Here is a 22958-nt window from a genome sequence, read left to right as displayed (position 1 = left end):
TCATTCCATGACCCAGGGTAGAATGCCCTTTTCCATGCATTCCCATATCCTCCAGTATATAGCTCCTTTGTTTGTGGTGGAGTTTCCTTAAAGGAATGTTTTATGTTGAATGAAGAAAGTGCTTATAATGAACAGCACCAGAGAGACTGATTTTTAAAGTAAATGCCTTGATCTTGAAACCTTTTAACAATAAGTCACATATTGGGTTATAAAATGGCATGCACCTGTAACAGCAAACTGAAATTACACAGTGTTTTGAGAAAAGTAAGCTTTCACATCCACCGATAGTCATGTTTCTTTATGCTGCATGAGGATGCTCGATACTATTCTCTACAGCCCCATACTGTCCTCCATTGGGCAGAAGGGGCACAAAAGGGCTGAGAGATTCAAAAGGAAACCAAACTCCCCAAAAATCCTACTTGCTTGCTTAGCATCTTTGCTGCCTGGACACAGTAAGTATATATTTAGTTTATTTCTGTCATACATCAGCCTTTTAATTAAACCCTACAAGATATACCTTGCTTAATATTAATAAGGAACATCGTATTGAGGATATTTATTAGTGGAACGGGAAAGAAATATTTTGAGGTGTTATTTAACAATAAGGACAAATCTCACTTTAAGAGCAGGTGGTTTCTTTGGCTGCCATGTTTCCTTCTTTTATACACTAACACAGCAAAGGCAAAAAAAATGACTGACATCCTGGTGCACTGAAATCTAGCTAGGCTGAGAATCACATACTTCAGTGTGGAATCCAAGCTTATTTTAACATATTATCTTCTCCTTTGCATACGCATTGCATAAATTGGCTCGTGAAGCTATGAAGAGAAACTAACACATCACCAGGGAAATACTATTTAATGCTAAAATTATTATTTTGTCACTTGAGAGTCAAGCATACTTGAATCATCAATGCTGTAACAGCCAAGAAGATAAATGAGATGTAAATCTGATATGTAAGCCTAATTAGAGAAATCCCCAAATAAATAATAATTTTTTCAGTAAAAGTGTCTCATAATTTAAGATAAATGTACAACATCAGTTTAACCATCTCAGTTCTACTACTTTACTTTTTTTTTTCCCAAATAAACAGACGCATTTCAGTTTAGTGGAATAGAACCCTAAACTGAAGTTCTACCAGAAATGTTTAAAAACAAGTTTAAAGGGTATTCTGATAGTATCTTTGGTTGGTACTTGCCATAAAGGTGGGGGAAGGGGGGGGGAAAATCAGTCATGTGATAGAATCCATGAAAGACTTGTAGGAATGTCAAAACAGCATTTCTACATCTTGTCTTTTAAAAATGTTTTTGAAGGAAGCCAGAAACTAGGAAAATATGTCCAACATACTTGCTAAAAATTATGCTCATCTGGGATTATTAAAGTTTTCATAGAACTCCAAAAACTAAAGGTGCTGGGGAAGAATCCAGCCACAACCCCTAATTTTGTTTACTGTATTTATCTGACTGCAATAGCTTTCACTGGCTGTTACAGGACTGTTACTATGAAGGGTCAATGTGTTGCTGGTGTTAATTCATGCAATTAACAAACCTTTATTTCAGCTGCAGTAAAGCAAACAGCTTTGTGTACTAGGAAAAGGGCACTACAGATCAAAGTCCCAGCCTTCAGAATCCATGTTAAGAAGAGTTTTCTTCATAAGATTTTTAGAAATTTCTGGTGTCCTAAGACAGATAAAGATAATTTGGACTCCCTACTTAAATTCACTGATGAAAACTGAAGTTGCAGAGGAAGCTAGCCAGACTTTAATGTCTCTTTTCAGCATCAGCTGGAGTTTTTTTTTTTCTGATCCTACTTTCAGCTTTTAAGCTCAACAGCACAGCTGTGAATAAGACCAAGCAGAAACAGATCATCATAATCGTTAGTCTAGCTTGATGCGGACTGAAAATGCAGCTATGAAATAAAGTGGTTTTCCAGGTGGATAAGCAAATAAGGTATCCTACAGATATACATACAGACGCTGTCAGAGATGAAGCCAACAGCATTATATTAATCAGTTAGTCTACAGTGCTCTATGTGACAGAAACCGAGTGACCACAAATAGTCCAAAAAAACCCCAGAAAGCAAGCTGGAAAGACTTGATGTGTTTTGTTACTCGGAATCCTTGTGGAAAAGTATTGACAATAATGTGGGAAATTATAATAAAGTTAAAAAGACACACACACACAAAAATCAAATACCTCTGTAGTCAATAAACTATGGAAAATATGAAAAGCTGCTAAGAACATAGCTTAAAAGACACTACAAAGATCTCAAACACAGAGGTGTTTCTCTTCAACCTGCATGCAGAAAGTCCATTAATAAAAAGTAGAAGTTAAAAGTACAGAGGTAAGGAAAATTATGCATAAACTTTTTTTCCCTCTTGCATAAATCTTCCATTCAGAAAGAATATGTAAGAAGGTTTCTTTGAAATGCCATAAAGGAAAGCCAGAATTTTCTAATTCCTTTTACTGATGCTGTTGGTGTGGTCGTTTTGGATGGATGTTCTGTTGTCTTTGTTTTGATTTCTTCCAGGGGAAGAAGTTGTTTGTTTTGGATGTTGTGATGATTATAGTAGTTGTCTTCATTTTACAGATACAGAACATCTAGCAGCAATGCAAGAAGAAACATGGGTTTTGACTGAAATAACTTAACAATAAAGATACATAAAAGTTCATCCACTAAGAAAAATAAGCACTTTTTTGTTTTTACAGGCTCTATACTGTTCCACAAGGCACAGTGACAGGTATGCAATACATAATAAAGCAAAAAAAAAAAAACTGTAGATGCTTCCCACAATGTTTCTAAATAATTCCAAGTGTGGCACCCGAGCACAAGGTCAGTCTTTTCTTCCCCCCCCCTCCCCATTCTATTGTTTCTGACAAAGCCAGATAAGTCAGTTTACAGCCAGCCATGAAGGCAGTTGCAGGAAGCCATGAGAGACACCCCCAGCATTCATCACTCGCAAATGGATTCAGACCTAGGATTTGGAGAACATACAGTTTGATTTCTCATCGCAGATCCTTCAAGCACATAGTTACTTAGAGGAGATGGTATGAATAACATCACTGTTAAATCTCCTTAGAGGCAGACAGTTAATTAAAATATAGTCTTATAATCAGTACGAACAGAGCAAGAAAGAAATGCTTGCAACAGCAGGACTTGCAACAAAGCCACTGTTTTCTCTTCCATTTTTGTTAAAATTTGCCCTGAAACACATTTATGTAGCTCTCATCTCGGGAAGCTGCTGCTACATGCATGAAAGGGTATTTTGTTTTGGATAGCCTAAATCAAACATTATTAAATACAATATTGTCCTGGACAACCCGGTCTCAGTGGCATTCACTACAAAACGACGGCGTAGGTACGTAAATGAGGACAACAGCTGTCTAAGGCTGTGAAAAGGGAAGTGCCGTGCTCAGAAGCAGTTTAGCCAAAAATTAATTCACTTTCCACACTCCTCACAACTGGAACTAATGTAGTCTTTTCAGAGTCGGGCCAATTTTTTCCTGGAGGCAGACTACGGAGGAGATTTATACGCCCCAGGGAATACAGGCATCTCTGCTCCAGTCACGCTATAATACACCTTCTGGATCAAACCCAAACTGAGGGGAATTCAGCCATTTTGCCTTTCCTCCAACCCACACATGCGGCTTTTGTATGCAGATGTCTGCACTTTCAAAATCGTAGGACCCGAACACAGGAAAACCAGTGTTAAAGAAACCCAGTAATATCTGTTTTCTAGATAACTACCACTACAGAAAGATGGGGTTCTTTCCCATGACTTTTTATTTGTTTGTCATAAGACTCCTAGATCTAAGGTCTTCTTTCTTTCCTCCTTCAGATTAACAGATAACTTCAGTAATACTCTCATTAAGCTAATTTTGATTAAGTAACAGTTTTAATACATTCAAGATATCTTTATATTTCCTTTCATCAAAGAAATTTGGCTTGTTAAATAATTTTCTTTAGATCTCATACATGCCTTTTTACAGAAACAGTTTTAAAGAGGGAACTGTCTGGCCTTCTAGGCCAGACCCACAGCCGTGTTGCAGCTCCCAACTGTTTGCCATTCATCATGACCATTAGCAGTTGAGCACCCAAATGTTTCACAGTTTCTAAGTCTGAAGGCACAAATACTTTATAAATTAAAGTTCCCTTAGTCTCCAAGTATCTTAAATATTACACACCTAATCTATAATATAGAAATTGCAACTACCAAATTATTTAATTTCTAAACTGTATTTAAAGATTGCTTGACCGTTATTCATTTGCATCATCAGCTTTGAAAAATTACTGTTTTTCCAACTGTTCACCAACTCTTTTATTTAGGCAAGGTCAAAGTTTACTACACAGAAGGAAATTTAGCAGTCCTACATGGCTAACTATACCAAAAATAACAATTTGAAAGAAACCAACCAAAATTAATAGAAAGCATCATGGAAAATTCTGTTCATCAAATTTAAAATGAATTCGTAATCCTTTAGTCTAACGTTGTATATGCTACAGGTGCAATAGTTTTCTTACTAGTAGTTAAAAAACATCAATTTTAACTACTGGTAGTTAAAAAACATCAATTATCTGTACAGAGAAGTGGGTTTTCGGAGGCGAGTTCTGAGTTTTTAAGGTGAGTGACTGTAGTCATAAGTTGCCTAAACCCGTTTGGCATATGGCAATGGGGGGTGCGGCGTGCACATATGTGCAGTTCACATTCCCATGCTAACCCTAGAAGAAATTGCGAATATGTATGCATTCCCCTTTTAGCAAGGCAGTTTAATGCAGCAATGCATTTATTGTGATTACCTGAAGTGTCTGGCTGAACCGCTTCAGTGGAGTGGCCCGTACCGGGGGGATGAGACTCGCTAGTGATGTAACTCTGGAAAGCGGCTTGACTCGTTTGTTACTGGGCTCCTGTAGCAGGGGAGGAGGACAAGGGAAAGGAACAAAAAGGAGGGAGCGTGAGCGTCATCAGATAAACATTGCTACCAGTTTTGCTGATTTTCCTAAGAAAGCATTTGTAAAAAGCAAGTTTGTAAACCTGGTATATAATTAGGGTAGTGAAAAAAAAAATAGCGATTTTAAACGCTGACAATGACAGATTACTCTTGGCTGGTACATACAGATCCTGGAAATAGCTGAAAAATGTAATCATGCAGAAGTTGGCATGGCTGGGAGTGGGGGAAGGGAGAAAGGTAAAGAAAAGCAAAATCATTTTATTTCATTAACTCATTCTTAAAAGAGAAATTTTCAGCAGTGCTCGGCAGCTAATGCATGTTATGATAACCTTGTCATTGAAAGAAATACTTTCACATAAAAACAATTCTATTTGTTTCTTTGCCTCTGGCACTGTCAGCATGTGACTATTCACTTAAATGTATTTTATTTCAGAAAACATAATTTAGACAGAAATCTCTACCTCTATTTGTCCTTCGAGTACATGTTCCTATACTTACATATACAGGCAAACACATTAATAACATGTTTACGTGTATTTAATTTTTGCATTAAATAGAAAGGAAAATCAAACAAAAATCTACCATAAAGCATTCCATTTAATGCTTTTCATATATACTTTTAACAGCACTTATAGTAATACATAATCACTTCAATATGATATGCTAATTGACCTGCAGATTTAAAAAAAAAAAAAAAGCATTAACAGAAATTGTAACACAAAGAAAAAAGTGATTATAAATACAGAAAAATAGAACAGTTACCCTTGGCTTCCTAACCTCCATCTGACATTTAATGGATCTTGAACAGCACATGCAAAAGGCAACTTTTGACAGAAAAAGAGCCAAACCTTCCAAGTGAAGTTAAAAAACCCATCCAACATCATATTTCAAGGACATCCTAAAGCAGTTCATCTTTCTTTTTCAGCCATGCTTATAAAGTTTGCGTCGGCTTCCTATGCCTCCAATTTCCTAGACATAGCTTTAAGAAAATGAAGCATGCCTATTGTCCTTTTGTTCAGAAATCCAAATCCTTCTGGAAATAATGCAGATTTGTCATCCTTCCTGATACCAAAAAATAATAAATCTCAGCAGCGATGATCATCATCTGTGTTACTGGCAAGAAAAATTCTCTTCCATTAGTACAGCAACAGAGGAAAGGTGAGAAGCAGCTACATATTTAATTTTCTTCTCAGCAGGCAGACCTGGAAATCCATAAATGCCGGCTGAGATGAAGGACAAAGTGTTTAACCCTCTAGCAAAAATAATGTATTCCATCACACATGAAACCTAGCATTAAAAAATTTTAGCAGCCTAAATCAAGTTACATCCTTATCTTCACCATCGCACTGCTATTCATATTCCTTCCTTTTCAGCAATCTTGTCTTTGACACGGGTTTTTGAAGGAGTACTTTTTTTACGTCATTGCAGTACCACCAGCATACTTATCTACAGCATCACCATCCCCACCCCCCATCTTACAAAAAAAGAAGAAAAATCTTTGAGATTCCACTGTAATTCTTCTCTAACTGGTGGCTCAGCCATCAGCTGTTTCTTTTTTATTATTATTTAGAATGCCAGTCCTGGTGCACAAATAATAATATCCCATGGCAGAGCCTGCTTGTTATGAATTGTGCTGCACTGCAGTGAAAGGACAGGAAGTCCCAGACTGAGTCGGGCAGCGCTATGCCAGCAGCCCAGGTTTTGCTACCAGCTCTACCTTAGCAGCAAAGATTACTTAGACATAAATATCACACCCTGAAAGCAAAATCTGGAAATCAAGACTGGGTGGACTTTCCAGAAGATAGGGAAAGGGGGATTAGGATTAACAGAAGACTTCTCCTTCAAGTGTAGGGTCCTGCACCTAAGGAGGAATAACCTCATGTACCAGTACAGATTAGGGGTTGACGTGCTGGAAAGCAGCTCTGCAGAGAGGGACCTGGGCATCCTGGTGGACAAGTTGACCATGGGCCACCAATGTGCCCTTGGGGCCAAGAAGGCCAACGGTACCCTGGGTACCATAAAAAGAGTGTGGTCAGCAGGTTGAGCGAGGTTATTTTCCCCCTCTACTCTGCCCTGGTGAGGCCACATCTGGAGCGCTGTGTCCAGTTCTGGGCTCCTCAGTTCAAGAAGGACAAGGAACTGCTGGAGAGAGTCCAGCAGAGGGCTACAAAAGATGATCAGGGGACTTGGAGCATCTCTCATGAGGAGAGGCTGAGAGACCCAGGTCTGTTTAGCCTGGAGAAGAGAAGACAGAGGGAATGTCATCAATGCTTATCAATATCTAAAGGGCAGGTGTCAAGAGGATGGGGCCAGACTCTTTTCAGTGGTGCCCAGCGGCAGAACAAGGGGCAACGGGCACAAACTGGAACACAGGAATTTCCATCTCAACATAAGGAAAAACTTCTTTACTTTGAGGGTGGCAGAACACTGGACCAGGCTGCCCAGAGAGGCTGCGGAGCCTCCTTCTCTGGAGATATTGAAAAACCCACCTGGACGTGTTCCTGTTCAACCTGCTCTAGGTGAACCTGCTGTGGCAGGGGGGCTGGACTAGATGATCTCCAGAGGTCCCTTCCAACCCTGACCATTCTGCGATTCTTTACTGCTGTACCCTTTTTATTATCTTTCAACTTTGTTCCCACGTATATGTTCTACAGTCAAAAGACAACACTCATAGATCAAATTTGGGCTTTTTTGCATAAAACATCATAGCCATATCTTGCTTGAAAGTTAAATGCTCCCCATACTCTTACAGACCTTTTCCACACATATTGTGATCTATTCACAATTTTACAGTCTTTCAGTCTTAGTTTATAACAAAACTAAGCCCAGAAGCCCTTGGATAATTTTCTGAGGAGTCTACTGACAGCAAATAAAATCACAAGAGAAGTAAATCTGTATTTCACTGCATCTCTGCAGCATTTCATTTAAGTGCATTGCAACTTAACTTCCTAAGTAATGTTTAAAACTAAGTAAGGAACGGCAAGTCAGTTTATCCTTATTTGAATACTTCCAAACACTGTGTGTTACTGCAGCTGAAGTTTATTAATTACTACTCAAAGCCTGCAGGCTAAGCACTCAGACCAGGACCTAATTTGCTCTGCAGTGTGGGGCACATAAACTTCAGGCAGCTGTGAAAATGGATGCACAGCATCAAATTATCTTGGAGAAAATCAGCCTGAGTAAAAAGAACTTAAATCACCTTTTTTTCTCCTGGAGAGTGAGAGGAAGTGAAAAAAAGAAATAGGATTTCTCTTTCTTCATGCCAGACAGCCCAGAGGCTCTCTGAAACCTGTGCTGTCTCCTAACGAAGGATGCCTACAGTTCCAGGGGGCACACAGTAGCGCTTCAGCCACCATCAAAAACGTTAAGCTCTTCTAGACCTTCTTGTTGTAAGCCACCAGAGGTCAGCACGTCTCCCAACAGTCAAAGGAAAGTTGTGATTGTGAAGGCCTGCAGAGGTCCTACTCCTTCTGTCTCAACATCCCATTTTGGCTTCCTCAGGTAGTGTATCATATTCTGATCTTCGCACCGAAAAATCTGATCAGAATTAAAACCAGCTAAAATACGTAGTTCAAATTAGGAATTTGATCTTATTAAAAGAGATGAGCATTATTACAGGATTCTGTCCAACAGAATTATTTAAGATAATGAATCAATAATTTCAGGAGTCTAAGACTTTACATCTTTACCAATTAAGACAAAGTAAATCTTGTTAATCAGAAGTTCTTAATTATGATTAAAGGTTTCTGAATACTTCTAACGTGAAGTTAGAAGCACATTAGAAACAGTCACAGAATCACACAGAATCACAGAATTTTCAGAGTTGGAAGGGACCTCTAGAGATCATCTAGTCCAACTCCCCTGCTAAAGCAGGATTGCCCAGAGCACATTACTCAGGACTGCATCCAGGCGGGTCTTGAGAATCTCCAGAGAAGGGGACTCCACAACCTCCCTGGGCAGCCTGTGCCAGTGCTCTGTCACCCTCACCGTAAAGAAGTCTTTCCGTGTATTTGAACGGAACTTCCTATGTTCTAACTGGTGCCCATTGCCCCTCGTCCTGTCACTGGGAACCATTGAAAAGAGCCTGGCTCCATCCTCCTTCAACCCACCCTTGAGATACTTGTATGCCATAATAAGGTCTCCCCTCAGCCTTCTCTTCTCCAGGCTAGAGAGTCCCAGCTCTCTCAGCCTTTCCTCATAAGGCGGATGCTCCAAGCCCTTAATCATCTTAGTTGCCCTTCACTGGACTCACTCCAGCAGTTCCCTGTCCCTCTTGAACTGGGGAGCCCAAAACTGGACAGTTGTGGCCTCACCAGTGCAGAGTAGAAGGGGAGAATGACCTCCCTCGACCTACTGGCCACACTCTTCCCTATGCAGCCCAGGATTCCATTGGCCTTTTTGGTGACAAGGGCACATTGCTGGGCCACGGATAATTTACTGTCTACCACAACCCCCAGATCCTTCTCCTCCGAGCTACTTCCCAGCAGGTCCACCCCTAACCTATACTGGTGCCTAGCATTCTTCCTCCCCAGGTGCAGGACCTTGCACTTGGTTTTGTTGAACCTCATTGGGTTCTTCTCTGCCCACCTCTCCAGCCTGTCCAGGTCACGGTGGATGGCAGCACGGCCCTCTGGGGTGTCAGCCACCCCACCCAGTTTGGTATCATCAGCAAACTTGCTGAGGATACACTCTGTCCCCTCATCCAGGTCATTAATGAATATATTGAACAAAATTGGACCAAGTATTGACCCCTGGGGGACACCACTGGTTACAGGCCTCCAACTAGACTCTGTGCCGCTGATCACAACCCTCTGAGTTCTGTCCCGCAGCCACCTCTCAATCCACCTCACTGTCACCTCATCTAGCCCATACTTCCTCAGCTTCCTAAGGAGGATGTCATGGGAGACAGTGTCAAAAGCCTTGCTAAAGTCAAGGTAGATGACATCCACAACTCTCCCCTCATCCAGCCAACCAGTTATAACACCATAGAAAGCTATCAGATTGGTCAAGCATGATTTACCCTTGGTAAATCCATGTTGACCACTTCCAATAACTTCCTGTTCCTCAACGTGTTTGGAGATGAGATCCAGAATGAGTCGCTCCCTTACCTTCCCAGGAAGTCTGTTAGGTTAAGCTGGAAATAAAAACCCATCAAACCTTAGTGTTCCAGGTGTCATCTCCCCCAGAGAAGTCTAACAAGAAGAACAATCAGCACTGAGTCACCCTCTCCACTGCGGAATAATGAAGTTTGTACAGATAAGGCTTTGACTGAACACTGAAAATATAGCACTACCAGAGCAATTCTGAAACTGTAAGATAGTAATACTGAACCTTAGACATTTGATCACAGTATTTTTGCTGCATGCTCCACATCCATTCTGCTTCTACCTCCCCTTTCATCGCTACCCTCACTCTCAAGCTACGCTGCCTTCACACCAGCACCACAGAGAAGCTGAACAAACTGTTGAGGCCAATGGTCTGGACAGGGAAAAATTCCACAGTCGCACGCATAAAAAAGTAAGTTTTAAACAGATGGTTGTTTTTCTCACCAAGGGCTCTGTTCTTCAGAACCAACAGATCAAATGGAAAGAGAGGAGAGCGTGAACTGTTCTGCTTTACCGAGAGATAATGACCAGAATCTGCACTTGCACATTAGTCCAATAAGATCAGGGAGCTGCAGTCCAGATGCTGCTTCCCAAGCTTTTTTTTTTTTGGGGAAAAAAAAAAAAAAAAAAGAATAAACAGCTTGAGGTTAGGAATTCCGAGTACATTTGTTCACGATTCTACTAATTTGCCTCTGAAAAATCTCTGGTTTTCCAGTTAACCAGGAGTCCTGCAATCATAAAAATTTTTTCAGGTATGAATCCAAGCACATGGGAACGCAGAACTGTGCGATTCCAGTGTCTGCCCAGCATGAAGAGGCTCCAGTAAGGACACATTGTCCAGCTAGAATGAACATCAGATTCCGGGTCCGTACCTCTGAGTGTGCTCAGAAGACTCAGAGCTACCCACAGTCATTACTCCTCCTGCTCCCCCTCCCAGTTCAGGGAACTCTTAGAAGCAGATGGGATTGAGATGGGATTTAGTGGTTGGATCCACTTGCAACAACCATCACCTGTCCAGTCTGGGAACCAGGCCAAGTTATGACACAAAAAATTCAAGAGTTACAATGTTTTGCCTGACCTTTTAAAGTTGTTATTATTGGTATTAAAGAATAATTTCAGAGTTTTAAAATAAAACAAAGTGTTAGACTGCATTTTCAGAGTCACAAAGACTTGACGAGACAATACGGGAAGTAAATTGGAAAACAAAAGATCCAGACTACAGTTTGGCAGAGTTTCCAAAATGTGGAGCTGGTATATGTGAACAAGTAATGTTAATCTGACAGGGCTTTAAATTTGATATAAGGCTAAATAAAGCCGAGGGAAACATGAGTGCAGGAACTTCAAAGGCTGAACAGTCAAGTGAAGTCAAATTAATACCTGACTAGGCTAGAACAAAGAGCAGATGGCTTTTGGAGGGAGCTGTATATTTGAACTCAAGATGACTTTGGTAACAGTTGAATTCAGAGACCAAAAAATTAAAGCTGGAAATACTGTGTATATATGCAGCCTCAAAGAGAACTCTTGAAACGGTGAAAAAAAAAAATGATAAAACAAGCAAATCCGTGTCCAAAATCTGCATGGTTCCGGAAATCGTACAGTGGACATTTCAAACAAGCTCTATGTCCTTCTGAGAGAGTGTAATTTTATCATATACTTTTCTGGGGAATTCATAAGAAGATAGAGTACAGTAATCACAATGGCATAATCACCGATTATCACCGATTTTGGACAGGAAACTATCAGATAAAAAGTTTCAAAGAAGCCGTGCCTCACCATTCTAATGTGGCATGAAGGACACAGCGCTCTAGATTGCTTCTTCCTTCTAATTTATTCTGCAGATCCTATATATACATACAATTGTATTTCTAGTATCTTCTACATATTAAACTCTAACCTAATAGTTTAGACTGCTGGTTAAGAAAGGAAAGCTCTAGCTTTTAATGTGTAACTCTCAAAAAAATTAGTCTTCTGCTGTTGGACAGCTGGGAAACGCGTACAGCAAGCAGCTTCAGCTGTAGAGGTACCGGGAAGCCATCCTCTGCCAACTCCCTCTTCAGTAAAATTTAAGTCTTTTTGCCTTGTAGAACTGAGCGAGGAGTTGCTTTTTAAAACTGTGATATGGTCATTTCAACACAACATCATCTTGGCAAAAAGATAACTTTTGTATCATTATTTTTGCCTCTAATACATACAGATTACCATTTAAAAGCCAAATCTTGGCATACAGCACCCGCTCCTGGGGCAAGCTAAGAATTCAACAGCCACAGGAGCATGTTAAAGCAGAAGATTCTTTGAAGAATTAGGCACTTGCATTAGCTGTAATGTACTGACAAGCTAAGTCGATGTTATTTTTATTTCTTCATTAGTGAAACCGGCACCTAATAATTGGATATATTGTAGCCAACAACACAGTACCTACCTAGATATGAAAAGCTTCTAGGAGGCTATTTAGGGGAAGAAGCTAACACTTCTCATGCTCTTCATCCACAAAATAAAACTATTCTAACACTAGTATATGTAAAGAATGGAATTTTCCCAAAGTGTAAAGCAAAGTGTCAGAGCAAGTTAAATTCGTTTAATAATATCGATTAGTTTTCTATACTCTGTCATTCAACAAAGCCACCCACAGCTTAATTGTCACACTTTGACGGATAAACTACTCTAGCAAAAGATTGGTTTTAATTTCCTAACAAACAGAAGGAATGGAAACAAGAAGAACTAGGCCGAGCTCCCTTTATATTGCCTGCAGAACAGCAGAACCTATGACCTGGATAACACACACTGAAGAACACAAGGTAATAGTCAAGGTGCCACATAAAAGGTCTTCATTTGCTTCAGTACCTCACTTCAAAATTCTTTCACTCTGTGCTCCCGACCAGCTTAGCCACTGATTTCCTCCCAGTGAACAGTAAAAGCAAACGTATGTTCACTGCTGGTATGATTGTTTTTCCACCCGACTCTCCCATCGCTTATCAGCAAGTTCAACAACAGTCTCCCTCCAGAGAACTGGTGCTGAATTTGACAAACAAGGGAAAAACATTTCCCTGCGGGGTCATTACATCTGTGTCTTCAGCCCACTTGCAGCACCGCTGTGACCACATTGTGTTGATTTTTCTGATTGTATTTAAAAACAAACGCAACAAAAGGAACTTACAGAGATTTTTAAGGCAACCAGAAAATAAGTGCTATGTGAAAAGTGGTACAGGAAATTCGCGTTTTAGAATATTAGAATTTACCCCGTTTACCTTCAAAGGGAAACTAACCTTCTCTCAGTCCACATACAGAACCACTGAAATTGGCAATGCTTGTTAAAAACATCCTGACTTACTGGAGTTCAACAAGTTCCGAGATAATTATTTACTGTAGTAATTCTGGATTTGGAGTTGCTAACTTTCTTGACATTTTATAAAAAAAATATGGTGGTTATTTTTTTTCCCCCTTTTGATAAGCTTTCTGTTTGTGAACCAAGACAAACAGATATCCAAAGCATTCATTCTGTGCGATGGGAGCATTCATTATGGCAAAATGCTTTAACTTAAATTAGTCTCAAAAGAGCTAACAGTTAATAAATGGAAGACAGTATAAATTGAAACAGTACAGTAACCTTTGTTTCAAACATAATCCACGAGCAGTGCCAGCAAACTAAAACAGAACCAGTCTGTTTCAGACTTCATGTAACTCGCTAAATTTCCATACTCCTCTACTTTAAAGGTTATTAGTTTTTAGTCAACTTTATAAGGGTAAGTCAACATTTGTCATGGCAGGAAGCCCAACATTATTATTTTTATTAGTCTGCTACTAGTTAAATTGGCCTAAGATTAAACAGTTCTAATAAATGCCCACAAAACTTGGAGTTTAATAAAAAAAAAACACATTCAAGATCTGTTCCACAGGATGTTATCAGTATTTAACCTTCAGCAGGACAAAAAAAAAAAAAAAAAAAAAACCAAACCAAACAATGAAGGTTAAAATAGAAAAAAACAACCTATGTTACAACAGAGGCTCTTAATACAGCAAACACTTAACCTAAAAATAAATTAAGCTGGCATCTCGGGCTTTTTGCACCTTCAGAGAGAAGCAAATCTAAATCTAGAACAACATTCTCAATTGTTATTAATGCTAATAAAGACTATATTTTTTGATATTTGAAACAGCAGAGAATGTGCCTTTGCTTTATAGTATCTTAGAAATACTCCAACTGGGAAATTCCAGAACATTCAGTCTTCTAGAGCTGAGGCTGATGGTCAAGAAAAACAAAGTAGGTGACTCTAAAGCAGTTCGAAATATAGTTCAGTGTTACACAAAGGTAACTAATCATCCACACAAATCCATCCTAAGACCCGGGCGAGGCATCCCACTAGTAAAACTGCAAGAAGAATTTATTAAGTGATTTAAGTAAACTAATACATAAAGGCAAGTTGATCAGCCAATAAATTGTTTGCGTCACAACTTTCTTTCAAATCCACAAGGTTCCATCCGCCACCCACACGCTCTGATGGGAGCAGGAGGAGGTTTGTTATTCCTCCTCTGCCAGTCTCCACAAAACCAGCAAGCAAATGAACAAAAATCCAGAGATATTTTGTTTTAATCACAGTGCTATAAAGAAGAGGCCCTGAAATGATAGTCAGGATACAATGAAAAGCCATATGGAGAAGTGGTGAAGTATTCTCAGTCGAAGAAAATCAGCTGAAGTTTGCAACACGCCAGCGCATCATGTGGTGATAGAAGATTGGCTCCTTGCTGCAAACAGGCTGCCCTCGGTAGTCCCCGCTTGTAAGACCTTGGATTTCATTTGCCATACTCAAGACAGAACCACCGAAGTGGCAGTAGCCTAAGGACAAGTTGCATCCAGCTATCTTGACTGGTCATTTCTCTGCAATATCCAGACATCAGTATCTCTAGCAGCAGTTAGGAAATTAAGGCCAATTAACAGAAAAACCTCACGCTGAGGTGAATTAACACCAGTAACAGAAATTCTGAAAACCCAGACAACCGATGTAGAGTTGATTAAATTCTGCGTTTCCTCTCATTAGAAGGCGCCCGTACAGCCAACCTATGACCAACCTTTTCCATTCTGGAACAAACTGGATATGGAGCTGGACGGCCAATTAAGAAGCAGACATCATACAGCAAGTTGCTGAATGGAAAAATAAAGGCAAGCTGTTTGTTTCAAATTGCCATTAAGCAGAACAGATCAGCAATTCCAAGTGGGGGGTTTGACACGTTTCCACACTTAGCTCACTGCAGTTACACCACACATACTTACCTGAATTATCTCAAAACTGCAGCTTGCTAATATTTCATTGAAAATGAAGTACATACATTTATGAAGATCAAAGAAAATTCATGACTTGCAGTTCATCTCAATTTTTTGGCCCCTCTCCCTCTGGCTCCATGCCTGGTTCTCATGTTAATGATGTGCCATGGCCTGAAGGCCTTTGGGTTACCCTGCAGGTTAGTTTGCCTGCACTACCCACGCCAAATTAAACATGGCCCTGCACATCAAAACAGTGAGGATATCAGGAGACAAGAAAAGACCAAGAAAAGACAGACTGCAAACAGCTCTGATTCTTAGGTCTACGATTTCTGCAGCGTAAGGGTTGTAAGCAGACATACAACATGCTGGAGACACAAAGGAATTCTATGCCACCGTTTTAGAGCCTAAACCCAGGCACTGTGTTAGATTCTGTACAGCAGACCAGAACATCCTTACTCTGAGGAATTCATGTCTTCCCATGACTTCCCAGACCTTTAAACCTCATTCTGTGACTGTGTGAGCTCTTTCTTATCTGCTGCTCATCCACTGGCTCTCCTTCACTTTGTTTCTTTTTGGGGGTGATAAGGGAGCTGCTTTAACCAGTGAAACATAGCAAACGGTGTGTATATAGAGATCACTGGGAAAGACATGGGGCTTTTTATACCTCAAAGCAAGCAAATGTCAAGTTTTACTGTCTCTATTTTTCTATTATGAAAAATTTGGAAAGACCCTAACACCTCTGTACTGTTTACACCTAGAATTGTACTACATTATTTTATGTGGGGTATGAAATGATGTATGTAAAGGCCCTATAGTATTTTCCTATATTTACTCATTCCTCAGACACAGAAGGGCTTTGTTGCCCTTAAACTGCATTTAGAAAGAGTTAGTTATGATAATTGTACTTTGACTAAGAGGTACACTAGTCTTTTCTCAGAATCCAGATTTTTACCGTTCACATACATTTCAGACATTTTATTTGTCATTCTTTTGTGACTGTGCTAATTCTACGGCGTTTATGCCAAGGAAGCCAGTGTGGCCTAAAGAAAGGACTGTAAGTAGAAAACCCCTGTCCTCTGTTGTGCCACTGACTTGTTCCTCAAACACATTTCTGGTTTTCCACTGCTGCTCTGCAGGCTCCGAGTAAAGTCCAAGAATAAGGAAGAACTAACCTATTGCCCGTAAGCTTCAGCTTGTTATCCAGAGAGCCAGCTGGAAATCTGGGAAAATTTTAACAGTTCAACATACGCTCAAATTTTTGGCTGAATTTCATCCCATGTAAATACTATTGTACTTGAACTTCCAGGCTGTATTTTGTGTCTGTTCAAAACAAACACTAAAAGATTATCGTTTAGATAAGTCAGAGGAAATATTTTACAATCACAAGTTCTGATTTAAAACCAAAACACATCATCTATATGGCAGAAAATCTGTTCTATTCCGCACATATCAAAATTTATGCACAAGTTATTAAATAAATCAACCAACTTCACATGTTAATAATTAAAATGAAACCCTGGTTTTCAAAGCCACAAATTCATAACCCCCATACAAGCTAGCACTCTGGTGTAGTAACACAAAATTGTGGTAGAAGGCGCCCGATAGCTTTATTTAGACATGTAAATACTAACCAGTGGAAGAACAACTTAACATTACAGCTTGAGAAGAAACATGGATTTCCCCCCCACCCCACATTGACAGACTTCAAAGAAACAGGCTGCAACATCTATCCTTACAGTGCCTTTCACAAAAAGTAGGTTTTATTTCTGCTTCCTAAAGCAAATTTTTTGAGTGGCAGGTGGTCTCTTCACACCCTCCTAAAACAAACAGGAGAAATGTTTAAAAGTTTATTTTTCAGAAAGCTGGAAGTCCACCATACCCTCAGAAAACAGCCTGATAGCATAGGGTGCATTTTCTTATTCATATAAAACAGAGACTGAAAGATTATAAATCCAAACCAACTGTTTGCACGTTGTAATTTTGATTGATTGCATCTGTTATTGGATACTTCCTCATGCCCTAAGCTTTCACTGAGACTTTTTCTTTGAAATTTGACTATAATTAAGCTGCCTTTCCTAACTGTAAGAGGAACACTCCAACTTTTCATATGCGACAATTCTATTCATTTAGAAAAAACCCTTCACGTAGTAAAGGCTAAAACCTTTAATATTACAGTTAATAAAATGAATACCCCGAAGAGAACCATTTGGTACTTAACAGCTTGTGTTTAACATAGATGCATATGTACACACACACTCAGGGTGTTAATTTTCAAAAACACACTGTTGAAAAAAATTCCACCTTCGTAACCTGCTACAATTAAATCCCTTTACATAAAAGTACACTGAAAAGCAAGCGTGCAGCAGCTTCTTATTAGTTCTTAGCTTAAGCACCACAATTTAATAGTAACTTGGCTTATGTTACTTTTACTTTAGATCTATTCAACTGTTGGAGGTAATTAATCTTTGATGCAGTTGTATTAAATGCACCCAATTTAGTAAGTTGTCTTCAAGTTACTCAGCAAACAAGACTAACGAAGAAGCTATATAATCAAGCGATAAAAACTTCCAGAGAGAAATTTTATCCTTCCTCCAGCACAGCTAGACAGAATCCTGAAGGTCACTGTTTTCTTTCCAAACAAGCACACAAAGCAACATTAACCTAAAGTATCAAATATTTAAGTCTTTCATGAACACTGTTCCAGAAGAGTTTCACTGTTTATGAAAATTTTGCAAATGAATATGTTGAATTTGGGTTAATGAGTAAGATTTTTAATGTCACTTAAAAGGATTTCATACTTTTTAAGAAACAGAATAGTCAACCTGCTGATAGAGCAGTTTTCAGTTAACTGTGTTGTTGTATTGATTTCTTGATTTACTACCGCTGAGGAAAAGATAGATAATGCTTTGAGACACCATTTCCCAAATTTCCTTTGCTCAACAAAGCATATAACCAGTTCCTGCGTAAGTTTAAGAATTTGTAAGTAATGGTTAGCACTGGAATAGAAAACAAATAAATGACTTTACATGTCTAAACCAGGTGTTTCTCAATTAGCTACTTAAAAGATTAATTTTAATGCCTTAAAAAACAGATGACAAAAATTTAGATTCTTTGTTCCTTGCCTTATTTCAAAGGAAAGTTCAACATCTCGAGAGGGCGGTAAAGGATGCCTCAACAAACCAGGTATCTATACATAGCAGCCTGTTTTCAAAGCACATTACTTTTCCCCAAGGCAATACAGATCACACTACGAGGAAAAATCAAGTTGCGACCGTATCCCCAGTAGATTAAGTACCTCAGTCTCTTTAGCCGGGCTGGTCACTGTCTGCACTTCCAAGGCACAATTTGCCCTCTTGACGGAAAGGTAAAAAGGATAATCCTTGGCCACCATGGTGGCTGCAGGAGGAGCGGTTTCGGGGGTCACAGCTGATCCTGTCCGCGTACAAACCGTGAAGACAGAGCGGAGCCTCCCCTCGCCGCCACTCGGCAGGTCTGTGCCCGCGATGTCCTGCCCCAGGCTCCGCACAGCACCGCCCGCCACAGCTCCCGCGCCCGAATGAGGCGGGTCGGGCAGAGCGCCGAGACTCGGGCCAGCGGCCCGCCGCCCCGCCCCGCCCCGCGCCCGCCCCGCCCCGGGGGGCAGCGACGGCGGCACCCGGGCCCCGCTCCCCGCCGCTGTACCCCTTCTCCCTTACTGACCGCGCAGCATCAACGCCACCCAGTACAAATCGGAAAATTTACGCCGGCGTCCTTGTTTGCTTCTCGCAGGGTAACTGCAAGTCAGTTAGCGTCGGGCTTTGCGGCCAGCGAAGGAGCCGAGAGCAGCGCCGGGCGGCCTGGCTGCTAACAGCAGTCCCAAAATGGCACAGTACTCGTGTCCCAAATACAGACTGCAGTCCTGTGGATGGCAGTGGCATCTACGTTCTGCGTGCAATGCTCCTGCTGATCAGAGGAGGAATGCCGCATCTTGTTACGCTGCCACAACATACAGCATCGCTTTTATTTTTTCCTTTCCCCTATTTTGTTCACCCATATTGATGCCTTTTCCTGTCTGGCAAGCGGGACTTTGTTTCTTGCATTTTTAAAGTTCCACTTTTGTTGCTATTGTTTAGTCAAAGAGCTCTCCTGCCCGCACCCCTCATTGTAACAAACCGAGAAAGGGGAAAAACACCTTTGCCTAACATATCTCACAGGGTAAACCGAGAAAGGGGAAAAACACCTTTGCCTAACATATCTCACAGGGCATTTGCGCGCCTGTGCAGCCAGGCAAGCTCTGTTTGATGTCTACTTTAGGACAAAGGTAGGGAAAATTTCCTGAAAAGAGAGAGGAAGTGTTAGGGGCCCTGTCTGCAACACGGGATCGATCCGGCAAAAAGAGTACATGGGAGACAAGGAAAAGGAAACTGAGTAGGAAACTGGACGGGGGGAGGAGGGAAGGATATTTTCAGCCAAAGGGAAGCAGGACAACCAAGAATAACTTCACAGAGTTTGAAAGAATTAACTGGCTTTAAAGGCAGATTGTATGATGGATATTGCTTTACAAGGATTTGCTTTCCTAAAGGTTGTTAATCAGATAATGACATCTTTAGAATAAGCTTAGTCAAATGGCATAGTCCTCGTTTGGACACTTTCCTTTTACTTCATCAATACCCCAAACAAATAATCTCTCTCACACTTATCCTCCTAGGCCTTTTCAGGAACAACCTCAGCAGACTCAGAGATGGTCTCCTGCTGCCTGTTACGCAGACCTCTCTATTTTGTAGTAGTCTGCTCATAAAACAAAAAACCCCACTGGTTTCCCAACCCCACAATTCCTGGAAAATTGCTAGAACAAAGTTATCAGTACTTCCAGATGTTCGTTTATTCTAGAAGAAAATGTGACTTTTGAACATTTTGAGTGTTATGTGCAGTGCCACACTCCACATCATCATAGCAGGATGGGAAAAGGCTCGCTGAAAGCAGAAGTGTTGACAAGAGGCATTGAACAGCTTTCATGCAGAGAACAGTTAAGCAGACAGGACATTTCAGAGATGAAAAGACAGAAATCAGAGCAGGTGTGAAAAAGATCTGGAAACCATGAATGACAGGGAAAACAAATAGGGAAGGATTTTTCACTGCATTCAAATACAGGGGGAAAAAAGGTGCTTCAGATTAATTTGGGGGGGGAGGGGGAAGGGGCGGGGAGAACATCATGACAGCCTATTTCTGTTTTGTACTTTTCCCTAAACCCTTGGAGATTTGGTATTAGGTTACATCAATCTTTGCTGCAGCCCCCTTCCTTTCCATATTTCAAAAAAATATGAAAAGAATGTAGCATTTGATTTTATTTGTGTTTTGCACATTCCTCTATCAGTATTATTGTTGTTGTTGTTTTCCCCTTTCCTTTGCTGTTCTGTTCTGACTTCATCTCAACCCACAAGTTTTGCCCTTTTCTTCCCATTGTCCCCCCATCCCGCCAGGGGTGGGGAGGGAGTGAACAGCCACACGGTTCTTTGTTGCTGGATGGGGCTAAACCACGCCACTGTCTTACCAGAGGATTTCTGAGGCTACAAACAATTATTTCATTCACATGAACATGCATTCATTTTTGCAAGCCTTCTTCAGTGTAACATTCAGAGGCCAGACCTTTCAGCACAACCTGATAACGTTGGACAGATTCTCCTTGCATTGGAAGCACATGAAAACACCAATACACACAGGTTGCATAAAATGGTCGAGAACCTCCTGAGAACGCTGCAGCTGCTGTGTAGCCACTTAAGCCCAAGAAGCCTTGATTTCAAATACCATCTGGGTATGTTTGTTTATGAACGTGTATACTAACGCCATTTTAAACATCAGCTTCACTTAAATCAGACAAAATGCCTTCAGGGCTTCTCCTCAATGCATTCTAATCCTGTATCATGCTTCACAGCATAAAGAGCACTTCACACAGGACAAGAGTGTACCAGTTTGGAGATTGAAATAATGAACTTTGGGTGATACACGTAAAAAAATATGCTGAGAGAGACGTTCTGTCATTTCTCCAATAATCAGGCCAGTGTGCTTCAGTTTGGCTAAGCATCTTGAGAAACAAGAGAAAAATCTGTTTTGAGAGGAATATGACTCTTAAAAATAAGCAGGACCTTCATAGCATTAAGTTTCAGAGCATCTTGCACCTACAAGATAAACCTCAATGAACGTCTAAAACAGGATTCATTAGACTCTTTGGAAGTTTGCTTACTTCACCAGAAGAGCGCAAGAGAGGTTTTAGAACTGAAATTTGGACCCAAAGTTCACTGATGAATAGCACCTGACTTTATAAGTATCATATTATTTGATGGAATAACACAACGGTACAATTTCAAACAATTCTCTCTTTCAGAGTACTGAACTTGTCTGTAGCATCCTACGTGCATTCATAATCAAAACTCTGTTTAGTTATGGTATTGAGTCCCTTCTGTGTTGTGTATCAAATACAGCATTCAGAGTCCATTCTGAAAGATCTTACAAACTTAGTCAGTACTGATATACAGTTACATTTCATTTCTACATTAATTTAGATTGCAAAGCGACTGCCCATTAGGAGTCACTGTATTGTGTGTGTGTGCACACGCCCAAGCAGAGCCGAATGTCAGTTCATGAACTTGTGGCTGAAAGACTCCCTGGTGACATCCACTTACATAGCTGGAGAAATAAAGGTTTCAGTGATACCACTGAGGAATCTTGTAAGGGAGTCTACTGATTAAAAAAAAAAAAAAAAATAGACTACAAATATACACTAACGCTATAAAAATCAGATCTGAATTGCGAGCACTTTCAAAAAACAAACTAATATTTCAGAAAACACAATGCTAGTGACTAGATTGCACAGCAGACTGGTGCATCAGTTTTGCTATTTCCGGAACAGGTTTTTTGTAGCTTTGGTTGTTTTTTTGGTTTGGATTTTCTATTTATTTATTTACCTAGGCCAAAGTCTGACAGTTACTTATCTGTCAGGGAGAAGTAAGTGAACTATTTGGTAACTCTGGACAGCCCTGCTTAAGAAAGGTGCCTACCACCATTGAGCTGGTTCAGGACTGAAGTTCACCCACAGTTGTTCTGTGATTGTCTTGTTCACCCCATGCCTTCAGTTAGTTTCCTCACACATTCCAAATTAATACTGAAGTAACTATTGCAAAAGCATCTGTCTCCATGGCAAAGTCCTTTGAAATATTCAGGGTTTGAACCTTAAAAATATCTTCATATGTGGCTAGAATTCCTTTTCATCTTACGCTAATCTTTGAAATTCATATAGCTTTGATCAGAGTAATTTTAAAATTAAAATGCAGTTGATTAAAGTTTTCTCAAGGGATCCAAAATATGATAGCAAAAGAATAAAAAACAACAATGAAAAAAACTATTTCCTTTTAAAGAATAGTTAAGAAGCCATTATGCTAAGCAGTAGCAAAAGGCACTGAAAAACATTTAATCTAAACGTTTAAATATGGAAAAGCCCAATGGAGTGAAGAATCTTCAACCATTGAAGTCATGGGCTTTGAGGAGTTCAGTGGAACAGAAAATCATTAATTAAAGCTGAACTCTAATGAAGAAAACCCACGACATTGTTTAAAGATTTGAGGTGGTGTTTTTGTTGTTTTGCGTAAATTTTGTTTTAACATGATCTTTGCC

General features: G+C 40.1%; 1 protein-coding gene across 1 annotated transcript in view; it reads right to left on the bottom strand.

Annotated features, from left to right (window-relative positions):
* Positions 1-18809, bottom strand: part of ARHGEF3 (Rho guanine nucleotide exchange factor 3) — a 31537-nt gene extending 12728 nt beyond the window's left edge. Inside the window, exons 1-2 of the mRNA XM_082487854.1 lie at positions 18607-18809; positions 4798-4905 (exon numbers count right to left, since the gene is read on the bottom strand). Of these exons, the coding sequence (XP_082343980.1) occupies positions 4798-4905; positions 18607-18702 (204 nt within the window). The 5' untranslated portion in view covers positions 18703-18809. The remainder of the gene's footprint in view (positions 1-4797; positions 4906-18606) is intronic.
* Positions 18810-22958: the final 4149 nt, after the last annotated feature.

This window comes from Vanellus vanellus (assembly GCF_965231255.1).
Source record: "Vanellus vanellus genome assembly, chromosome: 9".
NCBI classification, from domain to species: domain Eukaryota; kingdom Metazoa; phylum Chordata; class Aves; order Charadriiformes; family Charadriidae; genus Vanellus; species Vanellus vanellus.
Note: the sequence above shows the minus strand (reverse complement) of the source record. Positions and strands in the feature narration are given on the sequence as shown.